The sequence below is a fragment of the Stenella coeruleoalba genome (genome assembly GCF_951394435.1).
Source record: "Stenella coeruleoalba genome assembly, chromosome: 13".
Classification (NCBI taxonomy): domain Eukaryota; kingdom Metazoa; phylum Chordata; class Mammalia; order Artiodactyla; family Delphinidae; genus Stenella; species Stenella coeruleoalba.
The window spans coordinates 72,044,431-72,065,830 of NC_137159.1; the positions used below are offsets into that span (position 1 = coordinate 72,044,431).

At 55.1% G+C, this 21,400-nt stretch overlaps 1 protein-coding gene across 1 annotated transcript in view; it reads right to left on the reverse strand.

Moving 5' to 3' along the window:
• The window catches only part of KLHL29 (kelch like family member 29), a 140,714-nt gene that overhangs the window by 59,851 nt on the left and 59,463 nt on the right, over positions 1-21,400 (reverse strand). The window contains exons 2-3 of the mRNA XM_079940891.1: positions 6,145-6,286; positions 2,765-3,277 (exon numbers count right to left, since the gene is read on the reverse strand). Coding sequence (XP_079797017.1) covers positions 2,765-3,277; positions 6,145-6,286 — 655 coding nt within the window. The remainder of the gene's footprint in view (positions 1-2,764; positions 3,278-6,144; positions 6,287-21,400) is intronic.

A 21,400-nucleotide genomic window follows, 5' to 3' on the forward strand; every position in this document is an offset into this window, starting at 1 on the left:
ATAGTACGAAAAATCACGGGACTTTAATGAGCTAGATCTCAAGGAGTTCTATGGTGGATCTTATTATAATGCTGGGCAAGCTTTCAAACAGAGAACAGGAGAAAAGGAAAGTTCTTTTTTTTTTTTTCTTAAGTAGATTTCTGACTAGTGTTGATGCTGTCACGCAGGGCCTCCAGGTTCCCCCTCGGAGCCAGCTGCCTGTCATTTCGGAGTGTGAAATCAATCGGGCTTCGGAGATGTAAAATCCCTAGGGGCAAAATTAAAAGTGACCCAAATCCAAACCCACGTGGTCTTGTCAGGAAGATGAGTCTCACATAGCAAGTTTCAAAGGTTTGGTTTCAAAATTCAGGTTTCTTATTTAAAAAAATATGCAGTTGTTTGACATTAGATCTGACAGACAAATTATAGCTTTAGCAATAAAGGCTTTTAAGATTAGAAATGAAAGGAGAAATTACCTAAAAAAAAAAAAAAAAAAAGACAAAACCCACCCAGGCTTGAGTTGGGAGGCATTTGTGTGTGCATGCTTCATTGTCTTTCTTCATCGCCAATATAAGGGGATAAATCAGCCGATGAGGGCCATAAGTAGAGAAGCAAGTTCAATGTAATTTCTGGGGAAACAACCAGCCCACCGGAAACCTAGGAAAATCATCATGATGGGTGGGTCACTGGGTCACCGGCTGGAGCTGGGGGAATCTAGCTAGGTCACCGGAAGGCGGGGCTGTGAACACTTTCTAGGCCCACACCATCCCTGGCCCTCACCTGGTGCTGAATATACACCATAGGGGCTAGAAGAGCACATCCCACCAGGGGCCCCCTCTTTACTCCCCTCCTGTGTGTGGGCTCAGGTCCGCGATAGAGGATGGTTCACGCCGTCTGATGATGTTACAGGTGTGGCTCTGTAAGGGCCTGCAGGCCCAGCACCAACAGGGGCGCAGCAGGGACCTGCCTCTACCACCTATATCTTCTTGGTCTTAGGGACTCAGATGCTTAACAGCGATCAGATGTGCCGACGCCTGACAGCTTCCGGGAGGTGGATCCCAGCTCCGTGCTAAGCCCTGAACCAGGGAGCAGCCCCGGCTGGGCCAGTTACCTTTTTACACAGAACAACTCCTTTTCCTAGGTGCATGCCTGACATTGACAAGTAAGCAAGACCTTTGCTCAGTCCTAGGAGGCCCCCTGGGATGCGGCAGTGGGATGGGGTGGGGAGAGGGAAGCCCACCCAGTGCCTCAGGCTTTGGCACAGCCTTAGGAGCAGCCAGGACACCTGGTGCCCAGTGTGTCAGAGTTGGCGGCATATAAACTGGGAGTGAGTTTTTGTTTAAAGGGGGAGGGAGCTTAACCAAAACAATTCAAACAAACAAACAAAAATCAATTTAGTCAATTTTTTTTTAAAAAAAGATCTTAAAGCAAGAGTTTACCAAAATGTAGATGTAATTTTCTATAATTTTGTCATTTAAAACTAGTGTTGATTTCCCAAACAAAGGCAGTCAGGGGCACAATCAGATTGGGAATTAAACCCATCAGAGATCTAGACATGGTTTTGGTGGTGTTGGGACGCTTGACAAGGCCTGGAAGTTGCTCGAAGGGATAAAGATAGAGAGCAGGCTGGACGAGCATGGCTGGCTGGGGTCCTTGCTCTGCTAAGACTCTGCTTTGCACGTGTCCCCACCCCCCAACTCTGCCATCTCAAGTGGTTGTAAGTAGGGAGGCTGAGAAGTCATGCCCGAGATCCACACCTCCTAGACCATCTACTCCCCTTTCAAAGGAGGCCTGGATGCCCAGCAGGGCAGACCACCTGTTAAGTATCCTCTTGCCCGCACCCAGATCCAGGGCTCGCTGGCCCCCCTCTCCATTCAGCGGGAGGAGAGGCCCGGCTGACCGGACCTGGAGGGGATAGACAAGCCTGGGGCAGATAAGCCCCACCAGCCTCAGCCTCCCACTCCCTTTCTCATCCCAGCTGGCCAGACCCCTTAGACACTTGTCAGGAGTGAGGCTGGTGTGCTGGAGCCCTTTGCACTGACCCTCCGGCCGGCGCCCAACCTAAAACCACATCCTGGTGCCCTCCTTCCCCTGGCTCTGTTCTCGAGGATCTGCCTTGGAGCTCCCCTGAATGAAAACTGCCCTGGGCTCGGGGAAGGGGGGTTAAACGAAGGCCAAGGCCAGAGGTGCTCTTTCTTGGGGCCTCATAGAGCCACCATGGGACCTCACAGAACCAACATTCAGCTGGCTCAGGATGGTCTGGGCGTGGCTCCTGGGCCTCACCTCATGCCCCTGAGCTGCTCTCACCCCACGGCATGGCAGTAGATGTTTTCCGGAGTGGGGACAGGGAACACAGACAGCTCATGTTCTGACTGTCCTCGTTAGTGGAAATGGAGAAGGCCCCCAAAGGGACTGTTCTAAGGGAGCCCTAAGAGGAGCAGAGGACGCCTGCTCATTCTGCACGTGGCCTGGCCTTGGGTCGGAGGGGAGAATGGCCCAGGGCTCGGGCTGAAGGCGGAAGGCCCTGGACTTTGCAGGCTCTCCCCTCCCCTCCGCTTCCTACGCACTCACATTTCCCCGCCTTCCTTGTCCTGCCCTCCACCTTCCCCTCTGCCTCCTTGGGCTGCGGCCAGGCTGCCTTTGGCAGGGAGCCTGGATTGAAACCAGTGAGAGACTGCTGGGGAGCACGGAAGCCAGGAACCAGACTCCTGTCCGCGCTGTGGTAGTGACCGTACAGGGAAGCACAGATGCGGGCACGCAGGAGCGTGTGGGCAGCAGGACTTACCTTTGGGGTGCCCGGGATCGGTGAACTCATACTTCCCCACGCCAATGGTCCGTAGCATCTGCAGCCCGTGGGCCGAGTCTGACGTGGGGGGCCCATTTGTGGTAGGGGCACCGCTGGGGAGAGTGGCAGACGGCTGGGCCGGCGGCGGTGGAGGCAGCAGGGGCCCTGCCATGTGGCCATTGCCCACAGTGGTGGGTCCTGGGCGGGCCACCTGCCCGACGCCGGGCAGCGTGGAAACAGCCAGGGGCTGCGGGCTGGCGTACAGGGCCTGGGCGGGCATGTTGACCACCACGCTGCTCAGCGGCTGAGAGGGCGGCTGTGGGAGTGAGTAGTGGCCTGGCATCAGCGGGAGCTGGGGCCCCACGTGGGGAGGCAGTGAAGGGGTCACCCCAATGACCGGTGCCTGGACGTTCACAGCCGGGCTGAAGGTGGGAGGCTGGGCCACTCCGTAGGAGTGTGCGATCAGGGCAGACTGGCTTCCGGCGGCCACTGTGGTCACCCACGGCCCTGTGCCTGCAAGGGAGATGGAAGAAATGTCACCCGCCAGTTACATCTTCACTCAACAAACACCGACTGCCCCCGGCCCTGGGCCGAGTGCCGGCGTCACAGAGGTGAACAAGAGGTCTGTGTCCGGGAGCTCACGGACTAAGAATCCGTGGTTACAGTGGCACAAAATAAGTGCTTTAGGCGTAGATAAACATGGCTTTGGGGTCTCAGAGGGGGGACCATAACCTGCCAGGGAGAGGCTGAGAAGCAGCAAAGTAGAGAGGAGAAAGTAGAGACCTTCCAAGAGACCTGGATTCACATCTTAGCTCTGCCGCTTACTACCTAAGAGCCCTAGGCAGCTCGCTTATCATCTTTGAGACTCATTCTTTCTTTCTGTCAAATGGAACTAGCAACACCCACCTCATAGGTCTCCCGGGAAGAACTGAATGATGAAGATGTATTTGACAAAAACGCCCCAAATTAGCAGAATGTCTGGCATGCGTTACATGTTCCATAGATGTGGGTGTTTTTCCTTCCTTTCTGGAGAATCACTGTCTGAGAAAGGTGGGGAGAAATCTGGATTGTGAAGATAGTAGGTGTTTGCTGGGCAAAAGGAGAGGGCCAGAGCCTGGAGCCCTGCAAAGGTTCTGTGGTGCAGGAAAGGAGAGCCAGGGGTGGGGGCAGTGGGGGCGGCTGGCAGGAGCTGCTCTCACGGCCTTGCTGGGGGGCCAGGGTTTGTCCTAAGCAACCTCTGCATGGCTAGCCCTGGGGGAAACAAGGGAAGTCCATTTTGGCTGAACAAAGGGGTCAGTCACACCTCCTGAGACCCCAGTTTAAGATGCAAAGCCAGCTGTGCCCAGATGAGGCAGAGCAGGGCCCTCTGAGCTCAGCTGCCATGGAGGTGACCTGAGTGGGCTTGTGAGTGAAGCTGGAAGATGCTGTGACCGGGAAGGTCAATCTGGGTCACCTCTGATGAATAAGTCTGGGTCTAGGACTCTGTCTTCTGAAGGCCACCTTTGTTGTCATGACGCCTGGAGTGGCGGCATAGTCCGAGGAAGGAGAGTGGGACCCAAGGGGTACTCAGGGCCACCAGCTCCAGAGGCTAGAAGGTGGGGCTTGGAGCTCTCTCACAGAAGTACAATTTCGAGGCAGGGCAGGAGCCAGCATGGTGGGGTGACTCCCTAACCAGCAGTGGGTACTCTCTCTGAGGAGTTGTCCAAAGGGGGAGCCACTCGGCATGGGGGTGGAGAGCCAGGCTTGGCTTGGCATGTTAGTCCCGGGTCTGCCCTCACTAGCTGAGTGAACTTAGGGCAAAGCCTTCCCCGAGTAGTTTCCTCATCTGCAGTGGGACAATAATGCCAACTTCGTAGTGTTGCTGTGAGCAGTGAGATGACACACAGAACAAGGCACATAATAGATGTGCAACGAATAGTTTTGATTTTGATTATGAGAGAGGCTGGAGCAAACTAGAGGCCTACAAACGTCAGTGAAGCAGTGCCAGGAAAATCACAGAACTGGCTGCTAAGGGGGATGGTCCCCAAGCCTGGAGAACGGGAGGCGGCATCAGTGTGAGCTAGCCTGGTGTCTTAAGCACAAGACATGAGGCCATCTGAAGCTCAGTCCTCGGCAGGACTGGCCAGGGAGCCTGGAAAAATGCATTAGAACTTCAGAGTACAGCTGGCGAGCTCTCAGGTAACTCTGAGGTGAACATATAGAGAGCTAGGGCCACAGAGGTGATTGCTTCGTGAGCCAGGGAATGGCCCAGGGGATAAAGGAGACATAAAGGGAGGTCTCTAGTGATATGCTCACCATTTTTTATCAATGATTTGGATGACAATATGGAAGACGTATGACCCAGTCTGCGGGAGACATCATATTGGGAAGGTTGGGTAAAGGTCAGTAATAAAAGCAGGCATCTAAAAGATGCTGAGTCCTACAGGAAGATATTGACAAGGTCTTGCCCTTGGGTCCCCACACCCAGCTGCTTAAGCCAGATTGGGAGGAGATGGACAAGGGTCAGAGTAGCCACCTTGACAGTCTTGGGGTTTTACTGTTGAGACAGCATGCGATGTGGCTGCCAGCAGAGCAGAAGTGATGTGAGGCTGCAATGATCAAGGTAGAGGGGCTGAATGAAGGAGGTGCTACAGACCACTCGTGGGTTCTTTGTTTTGGGTTCTGGGCACTGAAGGATGCAAAAAGAGGAACAATTCCCAAGAAGGTAAAGGGACTGGAAGCCATGGGCTTGAGGGTATGGCTGAAGTCTTGGGGTGTTTGTCCTGCAGAAGACTTGGAGAGGGGATGAGCAGGGGTTTTCAGATATCTGTAGGGCTGTGGTGTGGATGGCCAAGCCCACATGTTCTGTGTATCCCAAGGGGAGGTCTGGGATCCAAGGGAGATAGCAGGGAAGGTTTTTGTTATGGTCAGAGCCGTGTAAGAAGGCCTCCGGTGCTATAGAAGGTGGTAAACCCCCAGTCCCCGGGGCGGGGGAGCTTCTCAGTTCTCACGTAACTGTTGGCAAGGCAAGACCTCCCTGGAATGGGTGATTTTGGAAATTTATGAATCAGGGTACTGAGGTTTAGGAATGACTAACTATTCAAAATAACTCGAAGCAGATTCAGAGTCACTCCTATAACGTCACTCTCACTCCCTTGTCCTTCCCAATATTTTCTTGAGAAAGGGGTAGAGACACAGCTACTGCCCAGGGAATTACACACAGTCACGCCGTACTGCCCCACCCCCGTCCCCTTGCCCCCAGTGCAGCCTGAGTTCTGGGCTGCTGCAGACCGCGGGTCAGGACCTGCTGAGGAGCTGGGGCACCCAGGAGGTCCCAGGCACTTCTCGCCCTCTCCTCCAGCTCCCGGTGTGGGTGGCTCTGTCTGCCCTGGAGTACACACCTGGATTGTCGCTCTCCCTCATCTGTTTGGAGGGCGGCTCATCGGTGTCCCAAGGCGTGGACTGATTGATGGGCGTCTGCCCCCACCGGATGCTGGTCGTGAGTCCCTGGGACTGACTGTCTGCTTTGGAGATGCCGGGGGCCTGGGGAGAAGCAGAGCAGGAGTGTGAGCACAGCCCGGCAACGGTCCTGCCCTGGCACCCATCCCCCGCAGTACTCCTGCTGCCTGAGCCACGGGGCCAGAGGCAGAGGTCTGGCCCTGCACCCAGTACCACGGGATAATCGCAGGGTTTTGGTGCAGTAGCAGCAGCCGTGGCCTCGGCTAGACTCCCGCCTCCAGGGACACCCAACCTAACCCAGTGCCTCCTCCACCACCCACTCTACCTGAGCCATCAAAACGGAACGAGCGCTCTGTGCTATGAGAAATGACATCACCCCAGGCCTTGGGTCATTAATAAGCTACAACAATATGTGCGGGCATGTGCTGAGCACCAACTGTATACTCAGCCCAGGCCCAGTACCACCATGTGCCCAGCCCTTTGACCAGCGAGACGATGGCTCTCCAAAGCATTACCGTCAGGCCCCATCCTGCTTCTACACCAGCCTCCGAGGCCCCAGACTTCCCACTCCACAGAGGAGACGTGGGAGGGGGTGGACTGGGGCCCCTGGGAGGACAGCACAGGTCCTGATGCAGGGCTGGAAGGCAGGGAGCATCTTCACTGGGACCTTTGGCTCCGCCCTGCAGGAAGAAGGCAGGCTCTCTGCTCCAGGATCTCACTTGTTAGTTTAGGTACTCAATGAGAAAACAAACCTCAGGGTGAAAACAAACATTAGGACAGCACTGGTCTCCCTGAGCTACCACTTTACCATGGAATATTATATAGGCAATAAAAATCATGTTTACTGGGCTTCCCTGGTGGCACAGTGGTTAAGAATCCACCTGCCAATACAGGCGACACGGGTTCGAGCCCTGGTCTGGGAAGATCCCACATCATGCGGAGCAGCTAAGCCCGTGCGCCACAACTACTGAGCCTGTGCGCCTAGAGCCCGTGAGCCACAACTACCGAGCCTGTGCGCCTAGAGCCCGTGAGCCACAACTACCGGGCCTGTGCGCCTAGAGCCCGTGAGCCACAACTACCGAGCCTGTGCGCCTAGAGCCCGTGAGCCACAACTACCGAGCCTGTGCGCCTAGAGCCCGTGAGCCACAACTACCGAGCCTGTGCGCCTAGAGCCCGTGAGCCACAACTACCGAGCCTGTGCGCCTAGAGCCCGTGAGCCACAACTACCGAGCCTGTGCGCCTAGAGCCCGTGAGCCACAACTACCGAGCCTGTGCGCCTAGAGCCCGTGAGCCACAACTACTGAGCCGGTGTGCCTAGAGCCCGTGCTCCGCAACAAGGGAAGCCACCGCAATGAGAAGCCCGTGCACAGCAAAGAAGAGTAACCCCCGCTCACCGCAACTAGAGAAAAACCTGCGCGCAGCAACGAAGACCCAATGCAGCCAAAAGTAAAATAAATAAATTAAAAAAAAAAAGTCTTTGGAGATTAAGACTTGTTTAAAGAAAAACATCATGTTTACTAAGAATTCCTGATGAGGTGGCAAAATGCTTACGCTATAATGTTAAACGAGAAGAGCAGGACATCAAATGACACGCATACAAACTTATCATGTAAAATGGTATGTGCAGAAAGGAAAAATCCCAAAATATTGGCAGGAATGTCATTCTTGGGTGAAGGGATTAAGGGAAACTTTTATTCTTTTTGTCTATACTTCTCTGTATTTGCCTAATTTTCTACTGTGGCCATTACCATTATTTATAACATTATAATATTTATAATAAGCAAAAAAAAAAAAAAAAATCCCCAAAACACATTGGAGGGCCTGGTACTGGGATAACTGGGTTGTGAGGGGGTGAGAGTCTCAAGAGAGATGGTTCCGGGAGCAGTGACCACAGCTTGCAGGAGTGTAGCCAGAGCCCAGCCAGGTTTGGGGACAGTCACAGAAGGGCAAAGGAGCCTCCAGGGTCATCTGCAGGCCTCTCTCAGGTGAGGCCACTGTGCTCTTGCCTCCTACTGGAAGCTAAGTCAGTGACCCAGCTGGTGGGGGGCAGCACCCCTTTCTGGGCATCTCTGAGCAGCGGGACTCTCCTTACCAGGCTGGTTGAAGAGTACTGGCAGGTGGGAAGGGGTTTGGACTTACTGGGGCTTTGATGCCTTACGCAGATGACAGACAGTGCCTGCATCAGGGCCTGCTGGGAGAAGCGGGAGCGCATCCTATTAGCACCATAAGCTGCACTGAGCTAATTGCATTAGGCTGTACTTTATCTCCAGCCTGCATTTCAGATGCTTCACTTCTGTGAACAGTGCAGGAAACAAAGGAAAAGAGTGAATCTCCTGAGGAAAGAACAATTCTGCGGACAAGCTTCCTTATCAGAGGCCTCTGCCCCACTTCTGTCTGTGGGACAGATGAGACAGGGTAGGCGGGGAGGTTGGGGATCTAGCCACACTCACCAATAGTCTTAGGGAACTTAGGAAACAGAAGCGTGGCTTGTACAGCGTTCTCTAAACAGACAGCCTTCCAGGGTGCCCTGCCTGCAGCCCCCTCTGTATTCCCAGGCTTTTGGGGAGCTGGTGGGTCAGAGGTGCAGAGGTTGCTTTTCCCACAATAAGAGGCATCCGGGGGGAAAGATGCCAGTGTGATGTCCCATTCGGGGCCCTGTTTTGGGGTGAAGTTTGAATGGGGAGACCCCGGTCTCCTTACCCCTTCTGCCAGTAGGGGGTGCTGCAGCGCCCTCTCTGCAGCCTGGAATTCCCCGAGGCCTCCTAGGCCAGAGGCAGGTTTGGTTTTCCGGGTCCTCCTGCAGTTGCCCTTTGTCCTGGCTGAATCAGCGCCCAGGCCTGGTAACCTGACAGGGTGGGGAAGGGCTCCGGGAACTTGGAGGCCCTGGGCCTGGTCCTTAGAGCAGCCGCTGCCGCCAGAAGGGGTGGTCGGGGTCTCCTGCTTGAGAGCAGGTAATCGGACTCTAAAACTTCAGGCGTTCGGGGTTTTGCCCTAAAATTGGGGGAGTTTCTGAACTTGAAAAACTGCACACTTTTCCTCAGGCCCTTGATTCTAAAACACTCCTGCCAGCTCGCTCACTTGCGCCTTTGCTGGTCAGGGGGTTTGCTCTTCAGTAAACTGGGCCCCCTGGGCTGGGGACGGGCAGTCACTGAGACTCAGCCCTGCCCTCGAGGGGCTGCTCCCAGCTATGAGTCACACTCCAGAAGGAAGCTGGGGGTGCAGGGGGTCCAGGGGTACTGGGGCGGGCCCAGGGCTCCGGGGTGATTGAGCTGTGGCTACAACAGGCCTGCTGTCTGCCTGTGTCTTTCATGACTATGACAAGCGAGTTCTTATGTACAAGAAAGAGGTTCTGCTGTGAGAAGGAAAGCAGCCTATTTTTTTTTTTTTCTTTAGGAAAGGTAAATAAGGACACTCATTCTATTTGGCACTAGCAACTTCTGAAGCTATGAGCAACTTGCGGTTCAGGACTTTTTTTTCATTTTATTGAAAAAAAGAAGTGAACATTCCTTCCTTCACTCCCTCCAGAAAAAACATGGACACGGGTTGCGCGCTTCGCCAAGGCGCCTGGATGCCCAGTTGGTGAGGAATGTTGCAGCTGGTGACGTGAGTCAGCTAGGCCTGACCAGAGCCCTGTCCTGCAAACGGGTTCCAGGCCCAAGGTAAACTCGAGGTTCCCAGGTTCTGGAGGCTTCTAGGGGACCGTGTGTGGGTTTGCGCCTCCAGCTTCGAACTTGGCTCCTACTAAGAGTTTCCGCCTTGGTTCAGAGTCCCCAGAGGTCCACAATTCCACCGAAGGCTCTCCAGGCCACCCCCCTTTCAGGGGGCTGCCAACTCAAGAATGTACAGACACCAACCAGGAGGACAGCCTGGGCCGGCGGGGAGGAGCCTCCCCTCGCCCCTCCCACTGCCCTCACAGAGGACATCACCGAAGCCACGAAGACATCTGGCCTTTCCCCAGTGTTCCTGGCCTTGCTTCTGCTCCAGTGACATGATGGCGCTTGGCACAGAGAGGCAGCCGAAGAGAGCCCTCTTCCTGCCCGGCGCCTCCGAGTGGCCCTATCTGCCCATCATCGGCCCAAGCAGGCTTCTCTCTGCTTCCCTTTAATGAGATGCTAATGGGATGCATCAGCAGCAGCTTTTAAACCCCAAGCTCTTGTACATTTTCAAAGGTCACATTTTTATGGCGGCTGACAGCATCCTGCTTCTTTCAACGGCTGAAGAACACTAAGGACCCCGATCCTTTATGGATGAAGCTCTCTGTGAGGGGCGCCATGGGCTGAAGCGCCTGCTGGTCGGGGGGCTGGGAAGCTCCACCTGCGACAAGCCCCCGAGGCCCCTGGGTTGTGCTCTATCAGCGTGGGGAGAGCCAGTTACACGTCGCCTACAGAGCGGCACTGGGGACCCTGCTCCACTTAGGGGTTGGCGTGCGGGGCCGCAGACGGTGCACGGTGCGAAGATGCCTGTGCACCCGTGGAGCTGTGACAGCCCGGAAGGGCCGCTTTTGCTAATTTGTCCATCCAAAGGGAGCCCTTTTTTCTACTTTGCACAAGGGTGCCGTATAGACCAGCAGCATCCCAGGTGGTCAGGGAAATTTGAAAGATGATGGGACTCCCCGGGGCCTTGCCACGCCTCGCTTGTTCTCACCCCTCGCCCTGCACACATGAGGATCACAGCCTCGGAACACTGCCTTTCAGGGCCGGTACTGACCTGTACTGGTGGGTGGGCTCCATGATGGCAGGGACCCGCATGGCAGGACCTGACCCAGCTCCTGCTGGCCTGGTGTAGGTGCCCAGGGAAGGCAAGGTCTCTGAGTTACAGTGTTGGCCAACAGTAGGAGTGTTCATCACTGTTGGTTCACGAGTGCATGAATGCATGGCCTACACTTCAGGAGAGGGAATGATGGGAGTAACAGAACAGAGATGTGGAATCGCGTAGTGCACCTGGGAAGCCTGATACAATGTGTTCCTCTCACTGGGGAGATGACGTTTCCAGACCGTGGAGGCCTCGTGTGCCGGGACCCCCAACATCATTGCCCTGAATGCTGCTGGAGGCTGCCTGGAGGCCTAATGCCCCAATCCGCTGACCCCTCGCCCAGTGCCTGAGCATAGTCGGAGATGGGGGATGCTGAGGTTGACTCCTGCCTCGATGGGGCTGGTGGAAAAACCAGAACTCAACTTCTTCCACTGTTCACCTAAGGACGTCAGAAGAGAGTGAATCAATGGAGCCTGGAAGTTAGGGAGAGCTGACATTGGACCACAAAAGCTGGGCAGGGTTCAACAAGGCAGATGATTCTGGCCAAGGTCGCTACCAAAGGACCCCACAGCAGCTGGTGCATTTGCAGCCTAGATACAATGGACGGAGCCAGGCTCCACTTCCGGGGCTCACGTGGGCCTCTCCCGGGGGAATGACAGTGCCAGCGTCCGAGTCCTTCTCCTGCCCATGAACCTGCCTCCACAGATTGGAACCTGCAAGTCTTGACACTATTGTCACTCATGTGGTGTGACAGTGTTAGCGGGGACTGCCATCTGCTGAGCATTCCTGAGTACAGCTGCCCCATCCCTCACAGCAGTGAGCCCCTTCTCCCAAGGGATCCCAGAGTCCCCCCCCCCCCCCCCCCCCGCCCCCAGCCCTCACCTCGCTTTAATCGATCAGACAATACTCCCATGCTCACTCTGGGCCAGAAGTACCACTGGACACCAAGGCACACCCCAGCCGGGTGGGGGTTGGGAAATGGCCTGTGATGAAAAGAGAAGCAGCAGCGAGGACAGTAGTGGGAAGCCCGGAGCTGACTACACTCTGAGCTTCACCTGCAGCCTCATTTTATGTCACCGCTTCCCGCGATCCCCACCTAATTTGGGAAAGACAAGCTTTGGTGAGATATCCCCACAACCCCTGGCCCTGGATTCTGAGAGCCCCTTCTGCCGAGGGACTGCTGGTGTGGCCTGAGCCCTGCAGTGGACCTTTGGAAATGTTTTTCCTGACGGCCTGGCACCTTTTTGTTTGTTTTTTTTTTTTTGCAGTACGCGGGCCTCTCACTGCTGTGGCCTCTCCCGCTGCAGAGCACAGGCTCCGGACGCGCAGGCTCAGCGGCCATGGCTCACGGGCCCAGCCGCTCCGCGGCACGTGGGATCTTCCCGGACCGGGGCACGAACCCGTGTCCCCTGCATCGGCAGGCGGACTCCCAACCACTGCGCCACCAGGGAAGCCCTGCCTGGCACCTTATGAACACCCCCATCTTGCCCCCATCTTGAGGTGGAAGCCAGAATATGTGCTCTGCCAGCTTGCTTCCCTCGCGGCTGGAGCACAGGCATGTGCCCACCTGCTCAGACACACAGGGGTGAGGTTTTGGTCTGGGGGTTGGGCAGTGTGGGGAAGCCAGCAGAGCTCCGAGTCCACGCTCCGCAGAGGCTGGTAGCAGAGGCACACGGATTTGGGAGCACAAGGATGATGCAGGTTCTGGTGTCCTGGGCCCAGCATCAGTGGTGAATGCTCTCATTTCCTTTTTCTTCTTACTCTGAAGCATTCTCAGGGCTCCTCTTGCAGGTTCCCACAGGGCTCCTAGCAGACATGAATGCCCAGGCATCTCTGACCACCAAACCCTGCGTCGCCCTGGGAATCAGCTCCTGGAGGCTGCCAGCTCCAGGACTGAGCATAACTGGGCAGCCTGCTCCCTGAAAAGAGTGGATGTTTCACCTCCTTTTCAGCATCCCTCTTCCTGCAAGGCACTTAGGGGCTTCATGGTGCTCAGGTCCAACTGTGGGGACTGATAGAGGCCAGCTTTTGGTAAACCTATTCAGACTGGGGTGTTGGGAACCTCCCAGGGGCCCTCACACTGCAAAGGTGAAAGCCCAGGAAAGCAATTCTTACTTACAGCAATGGTGTTGTAATGGTGGAAATTCAGGCTGGGAGTAAGGGAGAGAGATTTTGGTGTCTGAGTTTTTTAGATTACAGCTCCGGGGTCTATACCCAGATGTCTGGCTTTCTAGGATTTGCAGGTTATCCATGAGAGCATGGCCTCCAAGATCACACAGGTCGAGCATTGACCACCTCTATGGCAGGGGCCCCCTGACTTGTGTGAGTGCACATAAGAAGATTTCGGGGGGCAGGGTGTTAAGAATTCAGGCTTCAGGACCCCACCTTCAGAGCTTCTGATTCAGTAGGTCTGGGGGGGGACCCCAAAATGTGGCTCCTTAACAGGCCTACCAGGTGATGCAGTCTATGGATCTCACTCTGGTGGAGGTAAGGACAGTCTTGACATTCAAGTTCTCAGACCCCTGTGCCCCAGTGTGGGGAGCCTAGGGGCTGAGGCTGCTGGGCAGGTCCCAATCGGGACAGACTTTTTGGTCCTGCTCATGTGGCTCATGGGAGCCAGACAGGTGACACCGTCTTCATGGACTCCTGTTCCCAGCATAGGTTCTAGGGGTCAGTAAAACGTGTTGACAGACACCAAAGCTGTAAGTCTGTGACCTCTGGGAAGAGCAAATGACATTTATGGGTCTCTCAGTTCTCATTTCATGATTGCTACTGAACTACAAACAAGAAAATAATTGCAGTTAAATCCCCACTTGGGGCTGGAGGAGGCTCTCCTGAGCCCCTTCTGCCCTCATTAAACAGGCTGCCCTCTCTGGCCCCCTGAACCCAGGCCGCGCCCCCAGCACCCCCTTCGGAGCAGCGCCATAATGCGCTCTGGAGCCCAATGAAATTTCTAATAATACTAACCAATGATGTGTTAAATTGAGACACTTCTGGCTTGCATTCTGGAAACTGCACGATGGTTTAAAGGACCAGTGCTTACCTTTCTCTTTCAATTTGCTGCTAAATTACTGCTTTCGGAGCAACTTACAGAAAAGTAATTCTTTATTTAAATTTTAATTTCAAACTTGTCATTTTAAATATATATTCAGATTCCAATCATATTATGGAATATGATGATGTCTCTGGAGGGCAAGTGTTCCTGCCAGGAGCTGGGTGGGGGCAGAGGATGTGATGGGAGGAGGGGTAAGGGAGCAGAGAAAGCAGGTCTCCACCCCAGGGGGCAGTGTGGCGAGGGCCACCATGTGCTGGGGTGGGAGACAGCACTGCAGAGGCCAGTGGTCAGCCTCTAACCTGGCCCTGCGATTCCAGGCAAATACTTGAAGTTGAAACCACCAAGCACTTCCTGTGCCTCTTTCTCTTACTGAATCACCACGAGGACCCAGCAAACCCCAGCCATAAATGGATTCAGGCACAGATGAGGTGGGGCTGCCCAGCTTGCCCCCATCCTAATGGCTCACGTTTATTGAGCGCCCTCTACATGCCAGGCATGGCCAGGATGGGATTTCTTTCCCGCTCACCTTCATTTTACAGGCGAGAGTAAGAAGGCCCAGAGAACTTCAATGACAGCTAGAGCCTGCCAGGCTTGGGGTGCTAACCGAGGCCTGTTCTATCCTAAGACCCTCAGAAATGCTCTGTGATGGCTGGAATGTTCCCAGGCCCCCCAGTCGTGGTTGGCAACTCCATAAATGGGCGTAGTCTTATCAAGCCCCTGCCCACACTACCCTTTTGGGGTTACACTTAGAATCCCTGGTCACAGGAGTACCAGCCACGGCCTCTCCTCCTCCCACCGTGTCCAGCCCAAGTGGGCCTCCTGCTCTGACCCCGACAGCACGCTGGGGTTGGGGAGCCAGATCCACTGGTCCTTCCATCATCTCTCCCACTCCCTTAGACCCTCAGACTCTAACCCACCACTGACATGTTCCACCAACCCCTGCCAGTGAGGTCTTGGCCCTCTCCAATGGGGCCAGTTCTTCAGTCTCAGACCAGGGTAGCACAGACTGACATCTCCACCCTTCTCCAAAGCCAACAATGCACTCCCACCCTTCACGTCCCCTCTCCCTCCCTCTGATCAGCCCCTCCCCCTTGGCTTTCCATCACGGGCACTGAAAAATCCTTGTTCGACCACTTTACGTGCCATTCCAGCATCCATCTACCTTCCCTGTCCCCCCTCCACCTTTTGCCGTCACCCCTTCCATGGGATTCAGAACACCTGGTACCCACTCCTGTTACCCCTCAGCTTTCACTGTTTAACTCTTCCCACCCCTGCTCTTCAGTGAAACCACCCCCTTTAAATGGACAGTCATCTCCTATTGCCAAACCCAGTAGCATTTCCCCAGGCTCTCATCCCTGACACCAGCTTCCTCCTCCTTCCTGCTTGAAACTCTTCCCTTCAGTTTCTGTACCAATGCTTTTTCTGGTTGCTGTGTTGTTCACTGGCCTCTTCTCTTGCTGGTTCTCCAGCATGGATATGCTCCAGGGCTCACGCCAGTGTCGCTCTGGCTCTGGCCTCTTCTCTCAGGTCCATCTGGGCCCTATCTTCTTTAAAAATTATTTTTCTGATATGAAACATCTGTGTGGTAGCCATCATCTCTGGTAGAGCCTAGCTTCCTATAGTATTCTGGAAGTATGTTTGCTGTTCCCTGTTCCAACATCAAAGTCTATACCTTGGAAACATTTTTGCGGAAAGATCAGCTCAGATGGCCTCCCTTGCAAATGTAAGGCAACTGAGGCTGGGGCTGGTTTTTGCGCCGTGCTCCCTCGCGTGCCCTGTCCAGGCCCCCAGCCCCTTCCCCCAGACCCCCTCCCAGTGGATGGGCCTCACGGACAAAAGAAATGATAAATCTGGTGGAACCTTACAACTCAAAGCTTTCAACTTTCCTCTAACGACGTTGAACGGAAAACTTCTTAGTCCCATTTCCAAGTAACTTTTCATCCATTACAAAACCCCACAAAATTTTCAAAGAGGCTTTGAAATAAGATCTCCTAGAAAAAAAAAAGCCCATCACAGACGAAAGTCTTTGAAAAGAAAGAGGCCTTCCCTGTGCTTCAGCTCCCCTCTGATATCAGTTTCCCTTTCATTCTGCTGAAAGGTTCAGGGCAGGCCTGGCCCTCAGCAGACGCCTGTGATGTGAGGGAGCCAGTGGCCCAGACAGATGGGTGGGCACGGGGAGGAGAGTGAGGGGCACCTGTTCGCAGCGCTGGGCCAGGCCTTTCATCGCCCCCTTCAATTGGCCCTCACGGCCCCCCTGACAGCTGTGTTCATTGGAACCTGCCCGGTCTGCTCAGAGGCCCAGCCGCCCTGCTTGTTCCTGCTCAGCTCCACACCGGTGACAGCGCAGCTCCCTCCGGAGCACAGCGACCCATCTTCATTCTTGTCGCCAGAGTGGGCGGGAAGGTAGGTGAGGCAGGGGCGGCCCTGCTCTGATCTGTGATGGACGTTTCCCAGATGCTGGCCCTGCAGGCGATGACTCTGGGGCCACCCCTCGACCTCCCAGCCTCAGAGCCTGTGACCTGCTCGTCCTCCCCGGGGGTTGGCTCCAGACTCACAGACGCACATCACACAGCGGCCACGTCAGGAGCCTCTGTTATCTTCAGATCTGAAATCCTCAGTGAGTCTGGCGAGGAAAAGTCCTCTGCACAGGGCAGCTGAGCTGAGAGCGGGTGCGGGGATACGCGCAGGTCTGTTGCTGACCTGGCCTGGCCCTCAGACGCCTGTACTCTGAGCGCCCGATATTAATTTGGGACCAGGCCTTCCTGGAGTTGGCTCTGAACCACCCGAGGTGGGGGAAGCAGCGGGCTCTCAAGAACGGCTTGGCCAGGGGCTAGCCTGGCCCCTCTGCACCCCAAGGCCCTCCCAGCCCCTCCCCAGAGAGCATTCTAGGACAAACTGTGCTCTCCTTGTATGGAGGACCCACTGGAGCCAGAAAGGACCCCAAGAATGAGCAGTAGCCGACTGTCTGCGGCTCCCTGGGGTCCTGTCTTCAACAAACACCTGACACTCCTATTCAAATCCACCGTCCACCTTCTGAGTCGTGGGTCTGGATGGAGCACTCCTTGTTTGTCGTTACAGACAAAGGCTTGCCGGCGAGAGGGAACAGTCCTGACCTCTGAGCGCTCTGCCTTGTGACTCTCTGGGCAGGAGGCGACCGAGAGCTCGACTCTCACGCCTGGTAAGACGGTCCTGACACAGGCATCTTCGGCGACCTCGTTAGAAGCCTAATCAGAGAGAGGATTGTGGCAGGGTCACCCCGAGGCCAGGCAGGACGAAGAAACAAACAACATAGCACGAATGTCGCCACAAGGCGGCTCCTCCGACGGGGTGGCACAGCTGAAGGAGTTGTTTTACGGCCAGTCAGTGCCCGAGTGTGCGTCTCCGCACTGGAGCCTAGATTCCGAGGCGGCATAGGGCTGGGAGCCCGGGGGGTGGACCAGCTCTGCAGTGGAATCTTCCAGAACGCTTGAAGAGGCACTCAGTTGACATCTTCCCGCTGCCTGGGGCTTTCTCTCTGCTGTCTCCTGCCCAGGCTCTCTGTGAGAGCAGTGTGCGTCAGGCAGTGTCCTGAGGGAGGGGTGTGCCCTCTGGCCGTGGTCCGGCTCAGCTATGGTAGTTCAGGACTGAGGCCGTTCAAGTGATTTTTTTTTTTTTTTTTTTAAGGGAAATGGCATCATTCGGTACTACCCCATCTCTTCAGGCTTCAGAAAGCTTGCTGGGGCAGACAGATTCTATCTAAGCTCATTGGAGGTCCAGGTGCAAAAGGGAAAGCGGTGAAATCCTTAAGAGGTGGTGGAAGGGCGGGAGAGAGAGGGAAGCAGCCCCTCTTGGCGTAGACAGACAGATAGGCTTCTCCAGGGGGGTGACATGGGAGGAGGAGTGGGCTTCCGGGTGACCAGAGCAGGGTGACGCTCTGGCCCTGCCCTGCAAGAGGATGCGGCAGGCACTGTACCAACCCCTGGGGTCGCTGGGTTGGACCCATCATGGAGACGGCCTGAGAGGCTTTCTACCTGGGGCTGCTCGCTGTGGATCCTGGGTCCCAGAGAGGGTCCCAGACAAACCCCAGCCACGGGCACCCCTTCCCCAGCAGACTACCTGGGCCAATGCTCCCTTCCTTTCACCTCCTTGCAGGGCTGCCTGGATACCACAGCTCCATCCATTTGGTGCTGGGGCCCATTGACTCAGATGCATCATTCATTCACTCATTCATTCACCCACACTTACTGAGAAGCTGTCGTGTGGTTGAGACAACGATAGATAGCCTCTGGCTTAGGGGAGTGCACAGGCTATAGGAGAAATCACAATTATAACAGCTAATATCTGTCAAACCTTTAGATGTGCCAGTTTACGACACTCAAGTCCCAAGAGTTCTCTGAGTCCCAGAAGAGTGTGTCCACCTCCATGCTTCACTGTATCAGCTTGGGTCGCCGTAACGCAATACCATAGATTGGGTGACATGACAACAGAAATTCTCACAGTTCTGGAGGCTGGAAGTCCGAGATCAGGGTGCCAGCATGACGAGGTTCTGCTGAGGGCTCTGTTCCTGGCTTGTGGTCGGCCACCTTCTTGCTCTGTCCTCACACGGCAGAGAGAAAGTTCTAGTCTCTTCCTGTTCTTATAAGGACAATAGTCTCATTATGGGGGCCCCCATCCTCATGATTTCATCTAAACCAAATAATCTCCCAAAGGCCCCATCTTTAAAGACCACCTCAGTGGGGGTTAGGAACTCAACCCTATGAATTTGGGGAGAACACAGTTCAGTCCCTTGTACCCACATAGCCTGCACGCCACGGATGCTGAGAAAATGCTTGCCTAGTTGAGTTGAGCTCTATCTGCCCGTTGCTCCTCTGCCCCACTCTGTCCACCGGACTCCTTAATGGAGGGCCACCCACAGGCCTGACCAGCGTTCGCATGGTCTTCCCGCCAGCCTGAGCTCTCATTTTCCGGTGGTTTGATTTTTCCTCTCACAACATAATCTCCCTGATCTCTAGTCCTTCCCGAATGCTGTTGAAAGCCTTGTTGTATTTATCTCCGGAGAATCCGCCATGCCCCTATGCAATTTTCCATTGTCATGGTTCATTTTAATTTCCTCTAAGGCTGTTGGCCACTCTCGTGTTCAGAAATAGCTTGTTCCACTTAATAAAAGCGCTTAAATACGCAGACATGAGAAGATTCCTTTGCTCGCCCCTAAACATCACAGTAAGTGGAGTGAGATGCATGCCCTGCCTCGTGCAGTGAGGCATGCCAGGTGGCTTCCCAGGAAGAAGGAGCTCGGAATCAAAGGTACAAGGGCAGAAGCAGGATCCGAAAACTTCTGGTGGAAACCCAGCCAGCCTGGGTGGCCACCCATGGAATCGTCCAGCTGACAGCACAGGGTTTCCTGAAGTGCCTCCCATCTCCATAATGATCAGAGCTCTGGCCCCGCAGGTGGGAGCTGGCACCCACCTCAAACTTGCCTTGTGACCTTGCACAAGTCAATTTATGTCTCTGAGTCCCTACCTCTTCATCTAGAAAACTGGCCTGGTAATCCTCCTTCCAAAGACGGATTTCAGTGAGGAGTAGAAATCTCCCACTTCCAGGGCTTATCACAGAACCTGGGGCAAAGCAGGGGGCTCAGCAATAGCAGCTATTATTGCTATTGGGGGAACCCAAGAATGCAAGAAGGATACCGTGCTCAAGACCTCTGTCTTCCGTATCCATTTTCTCTGGGTTGCTGGAGCCAGAGAACCCCCCCAGGCTATGAATTATCAAGAAAGGACAAAGGAGAGGAAAGCAGGCGGGATTGTGAGTCACACGCCACATCTATCGAAGCCTAGCCATTTGGCCATAAGACCAAAGCCAGCGTATTACAAGCTCTGGTGGCAGCTGGTCTGACTTGCAGGTCAAGGTCTCAGAGCTGGGCTGGGCTTGTAGACCCAGATAGCCAGGGCCAGGGTCCCAGGGCACCTTTCTTTGGCTTAAATAACAGCAATGAGGAACCAAGAGTCTAGGGTGACGGGTGGATGAGAACAGGAAGGGAGAGGCACAGGCACTGACTTAAAATCCCCGATAGAACGGCAGCTGGACGTTCACGTGGGTGCACAAGTGTGCACACACGCACTTGCCTACCTACACACACGCCTTCCACATTCCCCCACAGACACCCTCCCCCACCCCCGCCCCCAAGCCCCAGCCTGCTTGGGCAGCCGGGAGACTCCAGCCCCCCACAGGGCAGGTGATGCTGGCAGACACCCCCGGCCTGCCCCACGGAATCTTTTTTCTCTGCCGGCTCTGAAGCACAGAGTCCCCCATGGCCACTTTGAGCTTCCCTCCCAGACACTTTTTCCTAAATCAGTTTCCAATCTGACTCATTTCAGTTTTAAAACAAGAAAACATCAACAAACACGAGGAAGGGAAACAGATGGTAACAATTACAGGAGGGAGAAAACAGCCCGTTCCCTCTACGAGGGGCAGGCAAACAGATTGGTCTCAGACAGTGCATCATCCCCAGGCCACAGCTGGGTAAACCTGGGCGCAGGGCTCCAGGGCCCATCCCCACTGCAGGGCACAGGCCAGCACTGGAGGGGCCGCAAAGGCCTCCAGGCACCACAGAGCAGGCCCACCGGAACCTGGCAACGGCCAGTTCTCCAGGGAGGGAGGGATAGACGTTCCAGCACATTCCAGGCAGCCTCACTACCTCTGACGCCCTGTCTGAGGCCTGAGGTCTGTGTGGGATGGCTTTCTCCCCTGTACACTGGGCCCACTGGGACAGCAGAAGTCTGTCTTACCTTCCAGACTGTGAGCTCCTCAGGGAAGCCTGGGGTTTCTCATGGTTGGGGGTAGTTAGAGCTGGGTGGCCTCATTCAAATGCAAGTCCTGCCACTTACAAGTGCGGTGAGCTGGGGGCAAGCTAATGGACCTCTCCATGCCCTCCTTTCCTCACCCCTAAAACTGAGGTAAGTCTAAACCTACACCATAGGATTATGAATTAATAAGTGCAAAGGACTTAGACCCATGCCTAGCACGCAAGGGCGCTGTGTGTGGGTGCTGTCTTGTTGGTGTCACCCATGCAGACAGCCGGCTTCCTGTCTGGCACTCAGATAGCATCAGAAAGGCCTGCAGGGCAGAGGGATGAGGGGGCGGGCCTGAAGCCGGGTCCTGAAAGGTGGGGGCTTTCCAGGCAGGGGAAGCCAACACTGCAGTTAGGGCTGAGAGGATCAGCCCACACTGGAGTGCGGTTTGCAAGGCTCTGGGAGCAGATGGCTAGGTCCAGGGTCCTGAGCTGGAGTTCGCCATCCTCCCTCTTCTGGGACCACCATTTGTCCACCCTTTATGGTTCGGGTAGGACGAGGACTCTGCCCTCCAGCAGATCAGACTGGCAGAGAGACAGGCAAGGAAATGGGTCCAACCTG